At 45.0% G+C, this 15,626-nt stretch overlaps 1 protein-coding gene across 1 annotated transcript in view; it reads right to left on the bottom strand.

Moving 5' to 3' along the window:
* The window catches only part of PTGFRN (prostaglandin F2 receptor inhibitor), a 65,527-nt gene that overhangs the window by 5,983 nt on the left and 43,918 nt on the right, over positions 1-15,626 (bottom strand). Inside the window, exon 7 of the mRNA XM_035315268.1 lies at positions 6,313-6,420. Coding sequence (XP_035171159.1) covers positions 6,313-6,420 — 108 coding nt within the window. The remainder of the gene's footprint in view (positions 1-6,312; positions 6,421-15,626) is intronic.

Here is a 15,626-nt window from a genome sequence, read left to right as displayed (position 1 = left end):
AATCAGCACTCTGCTTTGCTGACATGAGCTCAGCAATACCTGTTAAAGGGTCTGAAACCTGGCATGACCCAGAGCATAGACAGAAAAAGGGCTCTGGATGCCTGCTCACTTGGTTCAACAACAGTTCTTCCTTCCTGGCTCTTAACAAGCTGATAGGCCCAAACTGGAAACAGAGGGTACTATTTCTGCCCTGAGTTTTGCGCAGACGCTGTGCAAGGGGATTAACCTTTGCACACCTAAGATGGTCCTGTGATTTTGGGCATATATCAAACCTCCCCTTGCTGGTATTGAGATCTGTGAAAAATACAGTATTAGTAATCTGAAATTTAAAACTGATCTTTCCTCTAAGCCCTGAACCTCCTGCTGTACTTAAATTATTTGCAGATATAAGCGAAGACAACTTTTAAGCCGTTATCAGGCAAGCTGACATCTTAGGAAGACAGGGAACCTTGGAATAATCTTTTAAAGAAGGGTAGGGACATCCTCAGTCCTGCTACGTGAGGTTATGCATCAGCTGGCCAGCTGCTACAGTCCCTCTTATTGCGGGCAAAAACCACTCACTGTTTGGGGTGCAATTAATTCCCCAGTAAGGTACGCTGTTTCTACACACACCTTCAAAAACAAAACAAAAACGTGAGGAAGCAGACGGAAGCACTCAGTCACTCCCAGAGGCACTGGCTGACCAAACCATCTGGGACACCAGCCAGTTTATCGCCCTGCCTGCCACAGCCAGCTGCTCTGGGAGGCAACACAGAGCCTCAAGAGAGCACCTCGTGTGTTTTGCAGCCCTACAGCAGGGATGGGTTTCCTGGTCCTACATGGCGGTAAGCATTGGTCACATGGACCAGCGGCACTCATAACAATCACAGTTCCCCATCATACCACAAATACTACCATCAGTTACTCGGCATACCACTCCGACCCCCTCCCTGGAAAGCAAAGCTAATCAAGATCACCACACACATTTTCAGTTAACAGGACTGAACTTTGACCGCTGCCTTGTGTGCTCACCCAACTAGCTGTGGGAAACAGGGCCTCTGCTTGAGAGAGCTCCATTTCTACAAACTATTGTTCATCTCTGCTGCCTGTTTATGCCAAACACAGTATTAACACCAGCCACAGGCAGTCAGGTTGGGGATGACCAATTCCTTCCGCTACAAGAAGGACATGGAGGTGCTCGAGCGAGTCCAGAGAAGGGCTACGAAGCTGGTGAAGGGCCTGGAGAACAAGTCTTACGAGGAGCGGCTGAGGGAGCTGGGACTGTTTAGCCTGGAGAAAAGGAGGCTCAGGGGTGACCTTATCGCTCTCTACAGGTACCTCAAGGGAGGCTGTAGCGAGGTGGGGGTTGGTCTGTTCTCCCACGTGCCTGGTGACAGGACGAGGGGGAATGGGCTTAAGTTGCACCAGGGGAGTTTTAGGTTGGATGTTAGGAAGAACTTCTTTACCGAAAGGGTTGTTAGACACTGGAACGGGCTGCCCAGGGAAGTGGTGGAGTCCCCATCCCTGGAGGTCTTTAAAAGATGTTTAGATGTAGAGCTTAGGGATATGGTTTAGTGGGGACTGTTAGCGTTAGGTCAGAGGTTGGACTTGATGATCTTGAGGTCTCTTCCAACCTAGAAAATTCTGTGATTCTGTGATCATCAAGGCTGACATTTGCTCTGTGCTTCCAGGTACAGTAGGAGCACATGGACGCCTTCCAGGCTCCATCCAACTACGCTGAATACACCATCGCATTTACTAAAATAGATTTCAACAGTAAGCTTAGGAGGGGGAAAAATAACCTAGCCTTCAGATTCCCAGGGGATTTACTACTGTTGAAGAACTCCTCTGTTTAAGTCTCACTTAATTTGAGGTTCTCTTCCCTCAACGTACAAAGATGAATGCAGGCACTTGCTGTCATTTTGAAATAGCTGAATCTGTCTTCTGTAATTACAACATGGGACAACAGTATTATGCCAACATATTTTATTAGTCAGTATACACAGTGTGCAATTAGTGACTCACTGCAGACAGTCAGAGGGAGGATTTGGCTCAGAGTGCTCTTTGTCGCTATCCTCCTTGAACTAGCTTCATACAGCAAAGTCATCTGATTCATTTCTATCTCTCACATTTTCATGCTGTAAAAACACAGTACAATTTAGCAAAACAAGGACACGGATAAAGCGCTCTCTAAAGATCAGCGATGGCCATGCCGAACAGCTCCCACATGCTAACAAATCTGCGCTTTTACTGACGAAAAGAAGGCCACATGCTAGGCTTCCCCAAAGCATCTGTTTAACTCCACACACACTTTGTGTCCATGTTGACAAGTCAGACACTTGGTTTTTGTCCCCAGACTACAAAAAAACAAAACAGAACCACTTGACCCACAGACACACTTAAGACTACAAAGGTTTCTTTCACCAGTAAGGTCAGGAAGGGACCATGTGTTAGAGAAAGCTCGGCACTGGGATGTCGTGCTGCAGAAGGCCACCAAGGGCCTCAGCACCCACAGCTCATGCAACACAGCTCCTTTCAGACAGGAGCACAGAGCGCTGGATGCTTCATAGGCCCCGTAAGCAGAGTAAGAGTGGTGCCATCCTTCTTCCCCTCCTCGGCTAGTGGGCATCATCAACATGTAAAGCACATCTTTATGCACATCTCGATTTAACACACAGGACTAAGCTGTCTGGGTCTTAGCTGCTTCCCTGGCCAATCACCCCACAGAACTGGGAATCCTATTTCTAGACCAGCTCCTAGGAACCATGCACTTCCACTGCTTAGAATGGAGCTCTCTCAGCATCTTGTTACAGTGCTGAATCACAATTTTGAGACCCTTTTTGTTTACTACATTTAAATGAGGTTGAATAGGGCTTCCTAGAGAGCTGAGCAAACCACTTCAAGCCATACAAGAGGTAAACAAGCTGGTTTTGTTAAATTCTCCAGAGTGCCCACTGGGTCCGTCTGGAGCAGATTTAAAAAAAAAACAACTCTCTTTCAGGCAGAGTAAGTAATACTTTTAAATCCCTAAGCACATAGCCCAAGAAGGGGTGATCTGGGAAGTCTGGAGAGATCATTTGTGAAAATGTGTATTCAACAGAAACATCAGAAGCAGCTTTTGTATCTTCAGGGCACAGAAGTACTACTGCTATTCCCCCCTGACACACACATACTTCCCTCATATCAATTCAAAACACCAGCTACAGATGCCAAGCCAAAGAAGCACTTCTTTAGACGGAATGGTTGCTGCCATGTACTGAGCTCAGTAATACACACTCCACTTCAGCAGGGTCTCAAAGAAGCAGAGGAAATTAAACCACGTAGCAGTCATGCCAAAGCCTTTTCAACCCTTTTGAAAGTTTCCCACAGGGCGGGTGTGTGTACTCACACACAGTTGTGCATTGCCTCTACTAGAGGATAGGCCAACCCGTAAGTAATGCTTCTGGAAATAAATGGATGTAAGAAGGGGACTTACAAACATCATTGGTCACTTAACTTCTCCTCAGCTCCTTGAAAGTACTCTATTTCTCTGCTTGTGGACACAAAGGGGGAGAAGAGCTGGCACCTGACACCTCACCTTACTACACAAGGTATACATACCGATCTGCTTGCATACTTGTAACGTCGCTATACATGTACAAGAGCAGGGCCAGCTGGCATACCGAGCACATTCAGGCTGTTCAGGAAGTGGATTTAACAAAAGATCTTATGAAATTCCCTGACCCCTCTTTGCTCACAAGAGGGCCCACAATACACGACTGCAGAAGGCCTGACCCCAGAAGAGCAGACCTCTTGAATGACCCACAGAACAGCAGGATAGCAACACACATATGCAATTGCTTTGCTCTCCCTTCTCAACAAGTTCCCAAATGGAAAGGCCATGCCAGGACTGCTGTCATCTGTTTTCTTCTAGGAGATGTTGGCAACTCTTGCTTTTCCTATCTCGTTATCTGGTGTAGGCTTTCCCCAACAACACGCCTTAGTTCCCAACTGGGATGAGACAGCACTGTTATTTTCACAGTCTGTCTAATGTTTTGGCATTCATTTGAAATGTAAATTCTCCATTTCGGTTGTGACTTAAACTGTGATAGTGACTCAGTGCAGAGACCCATCAGAGATGGGATATGGGGGGAAAAACGTTCCTGTTGAATGATTACATCTGGTTGTTACCAGATGAGGCCTTAATGTCCTCCTCCACATAACTTGCTGTTACCTACCTGCTCTTGTCCTCTCCATCTCTCAGGACAGAAGGACAAGAGAAATCTGCACACCCGGCAGCTGCTGCCAATCGCATACAGAGGACCAGCAAGTACCAGAGAGGGGCCAGCTTCTAAGGCCCAGCTGAAATACCTACATGGGACTTCCCCACGGAGACATGCAGAGCAGGGCTGGTTAGACCCCAAACCTTGCTCTTTCAGCAACTGCAGGCTCAGAGCACAGACCAAAATGTTCCCCCGACGCTTGCCACAATGCCACACTTCTTTCCTCCTTTCTGTGGGTACCTGTCATGCATGCATCTGCCCTGTTACAGACAACAATCCACAACAAAAACAACGGCAACCAGAGAGGCAGGGATCTGCCATTTCAAGATGATATTACCCAGTTACGGAACGCGTTACAGTGCTGACATTTAAAACTCTGTGCTGGCTGCTCATGATCTCTGGAAAGGGCAATGTTTCCAAATACAGGCATCATCTATCAATTCAACAGACATCCTTACTCTCTCAAGAATTTTCCCAGTTTAAACTTAACTGTGCTGATCAACAGCTCCTTGAAGAGGCCACCTTTTTATTTAAATCCATTTGATTACCCTTATCCTGTCAGTGCTTCTGTCTCAAGCTACTACAAACACAAAAACATCACAAACCCAACTGCAGCAGAGCACTGATAGGAGAGCCCCACTCTCAGTAAGTGGCCTCTTTTCAAGTTTTAAGTGGGTCAGGGATGCTGAGGCCTCTTTCACAAGGCAACCCCAAGCTTATTTTAGCTGTCGAAAACCAGGAGAAGCAGCAGCTGCTCCCTGCCAGCAATTATTGCTCTGCAAAGGAAGCCAGATGCTTTGGGTACTGCCTTGCAACAATACCTTTAACAGCTTAGAAACACCTCAACTTTAGAAGATGCTTTCTGCTGAGCAGAAACTGCAGAACAGATGGAGGCATATGTATGGACGGACGTTGCTGCAGACTGTCCAATATCCCAGGCTATGACTCTTCTGACAACAATAAAGTTTACTCAGCATTTCCCCCCTACCAAGCATTTCAATAATACAATCTACAGACTTCCATCATTTTTTCACAGGCAGCACTGAACTGTAATCTAGCAAATTGCCTCCCTGCTACACTCAGATTTAAACATCGAACAGAGATTCTGCAATTTCAAAGTGATGGACCTTCACTAAACTTGGTACTTCATCTCATCAACTATTACACTAACTAATGTTTGCCACACAGCCCCTTTTTTGTAGTGGCTTTTGCATAGATTTCTAAGTCCCACATGAATCATGGTATCTTTACATGTATATATATTTATATTTACATACATATTTATAGATTTAAAATATATTTTTATATTTGCATATAAAAATGACTTTAGAAGACACACTAAACTCACTCCAAAGCCACATTTTGGGTACACCAGAGCTACTCTCACAGCCTTTTGATGAAAAGCAGCTCAGGCAATGTTTGGCAAGCAGCTAAGTTTTGAGCAATTCTCCAAACTTTTCAGCCCTTCACAAAAATCTGTCTTTAAAGTGTCTGCTGTCCTTTTCATAGTGATTAGGTACCATGCTTCTTTCTTCTTGTACACAAAAAAAAAGGAAGCTCACTTTTGAGGGCATCAGGAAGTAACCTTCATTTTCAGTATTTAGGCAGCAGGAGTCAATTTCTGCAATTCTTAGATTTCTGTTAAGCCTTAAATTCACTGTAAAGTTCTAAGCTGACTGGCCAGGTGGTTTTAAGATTTGTTTACAGGTAACTGTTTTCTCCTAACAGGGTTTGCCAATGGACCTCCTTTCTAATTGAAGGAGACAGTAATAGTTTTCACGCCCATCTAGTGGTTGTAGGCTGACTGCCAGCAGTGGGGTCAGTTGGTACAGACAGCACAGGGATTAGGAATAAGAACACTTTTTTCCCCCTCTCACCTCAGAATGTGAAACACAAATCTCATTTTAAACTTGGCTGTGTAAAGCAAACATTCTCTCCTGTATTTATCTAGTTCTGTACAGCTTTAAATGTTCTCAATTCTCCAGCCTCACTCAAATGACACAGGGTTGTAACTGCTAGTATACAATCTGGAGGCAAATGAGTTACAAGTAAAATATTTTCTTCAAAATACCTGGCTCCAGTGCCATTCCATCCGTTGTGATGATGCAGAGCAAGTCTGCCAGTTCACCCTGGTAAATGGTCAGGTTGTCAGAATGCACGGAGACGTTAAACACAGGACCTAGAAAAGAGTAACCACAATTATTCATGACAGGCTTTTCTTTAATGTCCAAAAGTATTCTTGCATATTTTTGAATCGTCCTCTACTTGTTTGCAGAAACAGAGCTTTGAAGTAGGGATAAGCAGTCATGCAAGTTTGGGCAAAATGGTTATCCATTTTTAGCCACTAATTGCTGCACTAATACCCAGACTGCCAGACCTGTCACACAACACAGAAGTCACTGCCCAAGTCTGCCTTCCGCTGTCCCGCACAAAACGAGCCTTTCTTCCACTGGTGACTTCTCTAAGAATAATAGAGTTCAGGTCCTCAGGCTAATCCAGCGCAGATCATTTTGGCTGAGGCTGTCAATAGGAATTCAAGTTAGAGCAAACCAGTAATTTAACCATACAGGAGGTTCTGCTGCGGAACTGAAACACAGACAATACAAGAAATGCATCTGATAACACTTTTCTGTGGGTTTTCCTTCAGGCTCTGCTACAGATAGCTTCTTTTGTACATGATGTCTCAATGCCCAAGGGTATAGTAACTCCTTCAGCTGTGAAGTGATGATGATATTGATGAAAACCATTAGGCTGTTATGAAATGCTCAGACACCATAACAACATGTGTGTTTGACTTCTGAGATGCAGAAGATTAAAAAAAAAAAAACAACACAACTTGCCACATTTTTGACAACAACTACATCTCTGGTGCAAAGTTAACAAAACCACAATTCCTCAGACATGCCTACATTGCTAGGTACTCTCTGTATCACAGGGCAGAAAATGAAGAATGCATCAAAATGCCCTTAGCGATTTTTCTACTAAACAAGGCGGAGGAGGTAAGCAGGAGGAAAGCTGATGCCAACTGTGGCCTCCTGAATGGCTTTGGGGAAAGGGGCCAGGGAACCCAAGAAGGCACTTGGGATTCATATTTTAGAAGTAACCCTTTTTACCTTCTCTGGAATCTCTTAGCTGCCATCATTACCTGCCTCAGCTACCTCTGGGACAGCAGCAGCAGCAACAAGAACAGAAAATTAGTTTGTGAACTGGAAGATTTGCCATCCTCTGCTCCTACTTGCTAATGGTTTAAGTACAGGACTTGTAAATTCCAAATCCGTTCAAGATCTGTGGCAAACAGCACTTTTGACGGAGAACATTTAATGAAATCAGCCAAGCAACCCACTTGTCCCCTGCCCTCCCAACAGGTTTCTGTGAAAAGCTACGCTGGCAGCTCACTACACTGCACACACTTACACATCACTTCCAAACTGAGGTTCTGCACAGGAACTTGGAGATGCCGTGAAGCTAGAGCTGTCATTTTTGGTGAAACTGTTCTAGACTACAGACTCGCTTGTTTACTTCAGCAGAGATTACACAGCACACTAAGTAAATTCCAATTACATTGCAATAATTATTCTGTGGCTTCCAAAATCCCCTCTCACAAATTTCCACAGCACACAATCTGCTGTGGTTTGTTACCCCTGCCCTGGCAGGGTGAAGAAGGAAAGACAGAAGGGTATGTGTAGCTAGGTCTTTTCAGGTCTTATTTCTAGAGGGGAAGTCCAGGCATTCAACACACACTGGCTTCAAACCCTTGCAGGCCAAAACACACTGATGCAGAGCAGAGTTTGAGCACACCGGCCATTTAATGTCATTAGTGTAAATACCGAGCTTGGTTGGTCTCTCGGCCAGGAGAGGCCGTATCACAGCAACACAGCACTCCATACAGACCCTCCAGTTCTGGGCCACCAAGTACATCTCTAACCTATCTGCACGTGAAGAGTCAAAGCTTCCTAGGCAATAAGAAGGCTGCTCAGCAGCACCTGCTCAGTCATTTCGTGATCATACTTCCCCTTGGTAAGCCACAAACAGTAATTTCCCTTTGGTTATTTCCCTACAAGGGTACAGCTCCTAAAAATCACCGTCTGGGACACCTAGGGGAAAAATCACTGCCCTTTGTTAGGACTGGATCTTGACAGTGCTCTTCCCTCTCTCTAGCTGAAGAGGAAAACAAATATTATTTAATTAAAAGCTTTTAAAAATGTAAGTAAACTTCATTACAGTGAAGTCTCCTTAGCTTAGCCTTGAAAACTGCAGCTTCTTAGGAAGAGCACCTTTCTACCTTAGCAATACTGCAGACCTTCTGCCCACATGCCCCATGACCTGGGCCTCAGGCTGCCCTCAGGCATGAAAGGGCAGAATAAAGCATCTTCACTGGTGGTTTTTCCCTCACCACAGCACTTGAAAAGACAGGAGGCTGCTTGCAACATAGACACCTATTTACTCCTGATCTGGATCAAGACAACCATGTAACCCCTTACCATCCAACTCAAGGTACGTTTGCCGGAGCTGCAGTCACTGCACAGCCTGGGAAAGGTTCACAGAAGCTGACAACATGGCTTTATCCCTCATGAAAAGCCTGCCACCCTTCTCTGTAGAAGGGTTCGAGGCTTTCTGTTTGGTTTTATTCTAAAGAAAAAAAATGACAAGAGTTTTTAACCCAATAACTTATTTGATTTGTGTCCCCCCAGCTTAAATAATCTACTCTGGCTTCAGCTGAACCTGCCTGACAACAGAATAAGAGAAGCAGACATGAACTGCATGCAAATCTCAAGCAGAGGTAGCAGCAAACCAGTGTTTGTTAGTGGGTTACAAGCAAAGCCATCACCTTAGCTAATTGGATATCTACTGTAGGCTCAAAAGGACTTCAGTTTTTTTTTTTTTGTTTTTTTTTTTTTTGTTTGTTTTAAAAAAAAAAAAAAAGGATCTCCAGAGCAAACACAGGATGCTGGCTTCCAGATGCCTTTTCAAGGCTATTGAGGACCTCCCAAGACAAACATGCCATAAAATCTTCCGCAAGGTGTGGATCATCTTTTTTTTTCCCCATTACCATCACATCACAGTATTCAAGCAGCCCCGGATCTAGACTCCACCAGGAGCTCATCACACAAAACACAAGTGGTGGTGTTAAGTTTTTACCCTCCAAGTAAAAAAAAAAAAAAACAAAAAAAAAACAGCAAAAACCCAACCACACACACTCAACCCCAAGCTTACACCAGCAAGCATTTGGTTAACAGGAAACCCTCAGAAGACAGGGACAACAGCAACAACTATCGGTGTCTCTCCATTGCCATATTCAAGTGTTTACAAGTCACAGGAAGGGATGGGGAGGTAACAAGCTCTCCTTCAACAAGATCTGAGTTCGTGCCATGTTAACACTGAGAAAAAATAGAACTCTGCAGACAGATGATGTGGCTTTTCTCACCTTGCAACCTGTATTTAACAGTTTGAAATCCTGTTGTTGGCAACTACAGGTCACTCGAGAACAAACAAGGTGGAATTTAGTTTCAAGTGCAAGGTTGATGGATGAAGCATGACTTGCAAAGCTCATCAGGAACAAAGCAAAGCGTAGGGAGGCTATTCAGTAGGTTGAAAGCTGAAAAATAAGTGGCTTTGAGTAATTTCTGGTTTGAACACAAGTGTCATAATCTCAGCTAGTTCAGAAACTAAAAAAGCAGACTTACAAAATAAACCAGCATTCTCCATTCTAAGAGCTAAGCATCATTTTTCCCCTATATTGTCATCCTCTACTAAGACCTTTGATTTAAACTAAGCCAAACACTTTTTCACACTGTAATAAGGCCATATGTAAACTTAGAAATGTCCATTAAGAAGTTTTCCTCCTTAATAAAGCTGTAACAATTTTATATTAAAAAGCCGCTACTGTCAAGATAGGAAAAGAAATAGTTTTCAGAGTAATTTCTTGACTTCTGAATGTCTGAAAAACATCAAGTTAAAAAAATGAAGTAATTGAGGTTTAAAGTTTACTAGTACATACCTAGAAGTGCTTAAAAATAAACTTTGTTCCAGGATCAGGACCTGTTTGGTTTAATTATTCAATTAATTTACTCAGCTTAAGGATTTCTTAAGGATTTATGTACTGGAAAAAATAAACCTTGAGCCCTGTTTACCTGATGTCACCTACTCTCCCTGCTTTCCATCACTGCTCAGCAATACAAACACTTTAAATCAGCAAGAAAAAGAAGGGGGGAGAAAGAAGAATAACCAAAAGCCAGATAACATCTGGATTTACAATAGAAGAGCTAATTAACCAGGTCCTAGGTGACGTTTTAGTCTTTCCTACTTCATCTCGGGCACTATTTCTCTGCAAAAATAAATTCTAATCTCCCCACAGAAGTGAGTTACTTTCATTTTCCAGACAAAGTAGGGCAGCGAAAGGTCAAGTAATCTATCTGGCAAGAGAGATCCAGACCAGGCTGCTCCAGCAACAACCCTGTACCCAGTCCATTACCCAGCACAGCGGGAGCAATCACTGCATCCAGCTCCACTGCTTGCAATCAGCCAGCACCACAGACCACAAGGGGGAAAAAACTGATGCAATCCACAAGCTCTCCATCATCCAAAGTATTACTCATATCTGCCCTGGCAGTGGATGATCCGCTCAAACTGAGGATCCCATGATCTGCCTCTCCAGATAACAAGCTCCTTCACCCACACGATTTCAGCCCCCGTCCTCTCCCAGCTTCTCCACAGAGCTGTTCCCCAACGGGTTTCACCCCAAGCCTCATAATAGCCATTACTGGAAGAAGCCCCTAGCAGTTTACTCTGAGGTTTCTACTTCCAGATACAAATCAGTGCACACAGGCACAAAGGCATACAATGACAAAGCACGTTCCTGCCCATTAACAGTGGCTGGAAAATACCGGCCTCTCCCGCCAAAGAGTTTCTGCTGCATTGCTGCTCATTCATTTCCATGATTAAGGTTTCTTTCCTTTAAGAACCTTTCTGCTTTACTTTCTTGCAGCTGAGTATCTCTGGGTCATTGCAGGGCATCATTTCATTTTAATTGCCAGTTCAACATCAATACTCAGCTCCTATTTCCGAAGCTTAGTTTTATCTCAACTTCTTCCAAAGAGTATGATAATACATTGCTGTGCAATGAGCTCACATGCAGATGCAATCCAGAGTTGAAGATTTAATTGAGACGCTTCCCTTAAAGTTCTCTTTTATTTTTGCCTCGCCAGAGCTATTTGCCCTTTGTTGAATGGCACAGAGGAAAGCCAGCTCAGGGCACAGCCCAGCCCCAAATGGTCCTCTCTCATAACGTACTTCTGAACACACGATTAAAAGCTCCCTTCTTTCTGCTTTCCTTAAGGCAAAGGAAAATAAGTCACTTCTGTGGAAAACCCAGTGGGCGTACAGAGGGCAAAGACAACCTGAACACTAACCTGGGTTGCTGGGTACAGGCTGAAAGGGATAGAAGATTAAAGGATGAATGCCAAAGAAGAATATATGGCTCCGGGATAAACCAAATGGATTTCACAGAGACCAGGTGCTTGAGCATAAAAAACCAAACAAATAAACAAAACAAAAAAACTACAACGACAACAATCCAGCTCCAGGCCAGCTGGAACCATTTATACCCAATACCTGTACACAGACCTGTATCAGATAAGCACTCTGATCTCAAACAAGTTCCCAGCTATTAGAAGCCCACTTTTGCTGGCTGGCTCAGCTAAGTCTGATGGTGACAGTACACACACACACACACACACAAAAACACAAAAAAAGTCAACCGCTCACATCTGCTGCTCAGCCATAGCAGTGCAAAGGCACTGCCACTGGAGCAGCACCTCCAGGTGACCAGGAGAGCTGGTTTTACAAGGGAGAGATTTCAGGCAAGGTGGGCAGGATCATAACCCTTACAAGAAGCTGTCTTGATAAGCTGGCTTCAAAAGGCAAACAGGAAAAAACAACAGAAAACAGATGCGTGCCAGGCTGAAAGAAACGCTGTGTATATATACACACACGTCATCTGATGGCTCGATGGGGGAGAAGCAGCATTTGGGCTTCAGCAAGAAGGATGAAATGAAATGAAGAGAAAAACACAAGACAAGCACTAGCAGCTGCTCCTATCCCTCCCATTGCTGGGCAAGCTTTGAGAAGGGAGGGCAGAACTTCTGTTTCAAACTGAGCCGACCAAAAAGCAGCACTGAAGAATATTACTTCATATGGGGTGGCTTCCTCCTGCCTCCTTCCCAAATAAGCTGAGGTTGCTTATAGCTACTGGACATACAGCAGGCATTCGTTTCCCAAAACTAGTCTAGTGCTCCCTGTTATTCATAAGGCCTGACCAGAGGATTCTCAAGATCCCCCTCTGGTCTTAAAATACATCCAGCAGAGAACAATCTGCCATTGATTGAAAATATGCAAACTAAAGACTTACGAGGCTCCTCCTTCCCCTCCCCTCCTCCTCCCCCTCCAGTTTATATAATTCAGTGAACAAAATCCACATTTCATTTTTTATTTTTTATTTTTTTTAAGTTCAGGAAGTTTCAAACAAATGCCTTTACATTAACATGTCAGATCATAAACTAAGTGGAATAAATACGTCCCTCTGCAACAGCAAGTGGAGAAAGAAGAGAGGAGGTCTCTGCTTGCAGCCAGCAAGTTCTGCCTTGAATGGAAAGAATCCGAGCGAGACATTTTCCACAGATGTTCATGGAAAAACATTTCGGAGCACTGCCACATTTCAAGCCCATTGTGGCAGGAAACACTGAAGTTTCATGCGCGCAGTCCCCAGCTCATATAAAATGCTTACAGGCCTCCTGCTGCTCCGACAGATCACTGCACGGCGCGTACGCACACCAAAACCCTTCCTTGAAGCATCGCTCGACTCAGAGATCTGGGAGGGAGTCAAGCTGGAAGGAAGGACTTCCAACCCAAGCAAGCCTCCCTGCCCCCTACCGAAGAGGAATCAATAAAAACAACCGAGAAAGAAATTTCTCCTACCACTAAAACCTTCATGTAAAACCCTTTAAGGGCTTCCTTCTGCTGAAAACGCTGCTTCCGTATCGATCTCCTCCCCACTCCATCCCCCACATGGTGCCAGCTGGAAATGCTGTGGCAGCCCAAGCCCTTGCAGTCGGGAGGAGAGAGGAATGCCTTCTGGTTTTGAAGTTACACCGCATTAGCGTGGCCCCTCCACTGCCACACTTAAAGTGCTTCTCTGCTACACTTTGAGACCCCTGAAGTCAGGAGAACTGTTAGCAAGGTAATTGCACTATCGGGGACAAACACACTCATAAACCACTCACCACATAGTCCCATTTAACCTGGGATTTAGCAGAGAGGTGCCTTCCAGCTTTTGCAGTTTCCTGGAGAGCTACATGCCCCTTTTTGCCCTCTCTCACCCTCTCTTGGTTAGCCTCTTCCATCCAGTTTTGGGGAACCTCCCGTTTTCCCCAGAAAATCTAGCAACCTCAGCAGTTCTGCCTTACGCCGTTTAGGAGAATCTGGCACCGCCTTCTTTTTTTGGAGAACAAGTTTGACAGCTGCCAGTACCGCAGGAGACAAGGGCACGATATCTCAGCTGTGCTTTTATGACTGCACCACAGCTTTGCCACTTACCTCTGGCTGCCTGACCTGGTCAGAGTTTGCACCAAAGAAAGCAGAAAATCTGGGGGAAGGAGGGTAAGTAATTAGGGAAGCAAGCCTGCCAGCATCCATTCTGACTGTGCTTGTCGTGTGTCATCATCATCATGCCCACAGATGAATGTCTAGTGTGGATATTTGAGCAACTACTGAAGGACACAAAGTTCATCCATCAGTTGAAGAAAGAAAGGTATTTTAAGCCAGATTTGGCTACATGGTGAGACTATTTTGGGAAACAGCTCTCCAGTAAATTGTGCCTGGGATCTCATTTCTGCATTCATTCTCTTGCAAAGCATGGAAGGCTGACAGGGCCTCAGGACCATCCCTCCCCCCGCTCCGGGAATTCACACATTCCCAGGGCAGTGCTGAGGGCTGCCTCCCCTTCTTCACCCCACGTGCCGGAAATCCTAGCTGGGTGAGGAGGGAGCGAGTAGAAGCTGACAGCAGAAAGAAGTCAAGACTGTAACACGCACGCTTCCCTCCCTTGCATAGCTCACAGGTTTCCCTCCGAACCATGGATATTAATAGCCTCTTGCCAAAGCTTTTGGATGGGAGTTCAAAGTGACATAATGCAAGCAATGTCAGCAGAGCCACCAAGCACCACTTTTGTGAAGGAAAGCCCCCACGTCAGAGCTTGCAGGGGGGCAGTTTGGGCCAGATTTCTTCCCTCCTAGTTTCTTGCATCAGCCCTTTGCAAGTCTTGCTCTCCCACTGCATCTGATTCAAATAGCAAGAGCAGCGAGGCTGAAGCTACAGCCCATTAAAACCGTATCTCTAGAAGACAAATCTACAGCAATACTCAGCTGTCACAGTGTTACTCCAAGAGCCTTTTGGATCATATGCAAACTAACAGGATATTTTCAGAACAGGAACTTACCATAACACTAAAAAAGCCAACTGGGATGACCTAGAACTGAACAGGCACTGAGCTGAGTCCCTGTCCTCTCTTCGACCAGCTTAGGTCAGGCTGTGTCTTCAGCAGGGTTTTTATCAGGATGATACACTTCAAACTGTCTTACCAAGTGAAGTCCTCGTTGCACAGCTGCCCCCTATGATCAGCCCTTGTCCCTTCCCCTGCACACCAGCTCGCAAGAAGCTGAGTTTTTAGAAATTACCTGGTGGAGAATGATTATCTTAGCTATGGAAGCAACAAGAAGTCAAGCTGCTCTAGCCTAGTCACAGCCACTTCCTCCTAAAACCCTTCAGTCCCATATTATATGAAGAGTAATTCCGTTCATGAAGAATAAGGGATGTGAAGAGAGGCTTTCACCCAAGCTGTGTTTGTGAACAGCAGTGGGGGGGTGCAGGAGGTTTGAGATAAGCAGCTGAGCAGAGAGCTTCAACACAGGATGCACCCTTGGGCCACACCGAGAGCTCTTTAGAAGTGTTCAAGCCATCACAAGCTTGGTTTATCAAATCACAAGATGAAACTCTCACTCATGAGTGCACCACCATTACAAAAACAACTCTGCAACAGTTCCCACGCACGCAGCACGATAGGAAGTCAGCATTAACACGCACCTCTGACGATTCAAACCAACACTGCCCCACTTTCTCTCACCCCCATAATATACTAGGACAGGCACGCTTCTCTAGGAAAACCCCACCAGGCGGGGTTTGTTACAGACGAGGGTGAGGGTTTCAGCAAGGATGTGGGGAACAGGATGCACATCTGGGCAATGAAATTCATTCCAACTTGTAGAGCTTTGCAAAGCCACAAGAGGCCTTAAAGGTCTTCAGTGGCAGGATATACTTGCTGAGATTGTTGAA

This window comes from Oxyura jamaicensis, chromosome 1 (genome assembly GCF_011077185.1).
Source record: "Oxyura jamaicensis isolate SHBP4307 breed ruddy duck chromosome 1, BPBGC_Ojam_1.0, whole genome shotgun sequence".
Classification (NCBI taxonomy): Eukaryota; Metazoa; Chordata; class Aves; order Anseriformes; family Anatidae; genus Oxyura; species Oxyura jamaicensis.
This window is presented reverse-complemented; position numbering and strand designations above follow the sequence as displayed.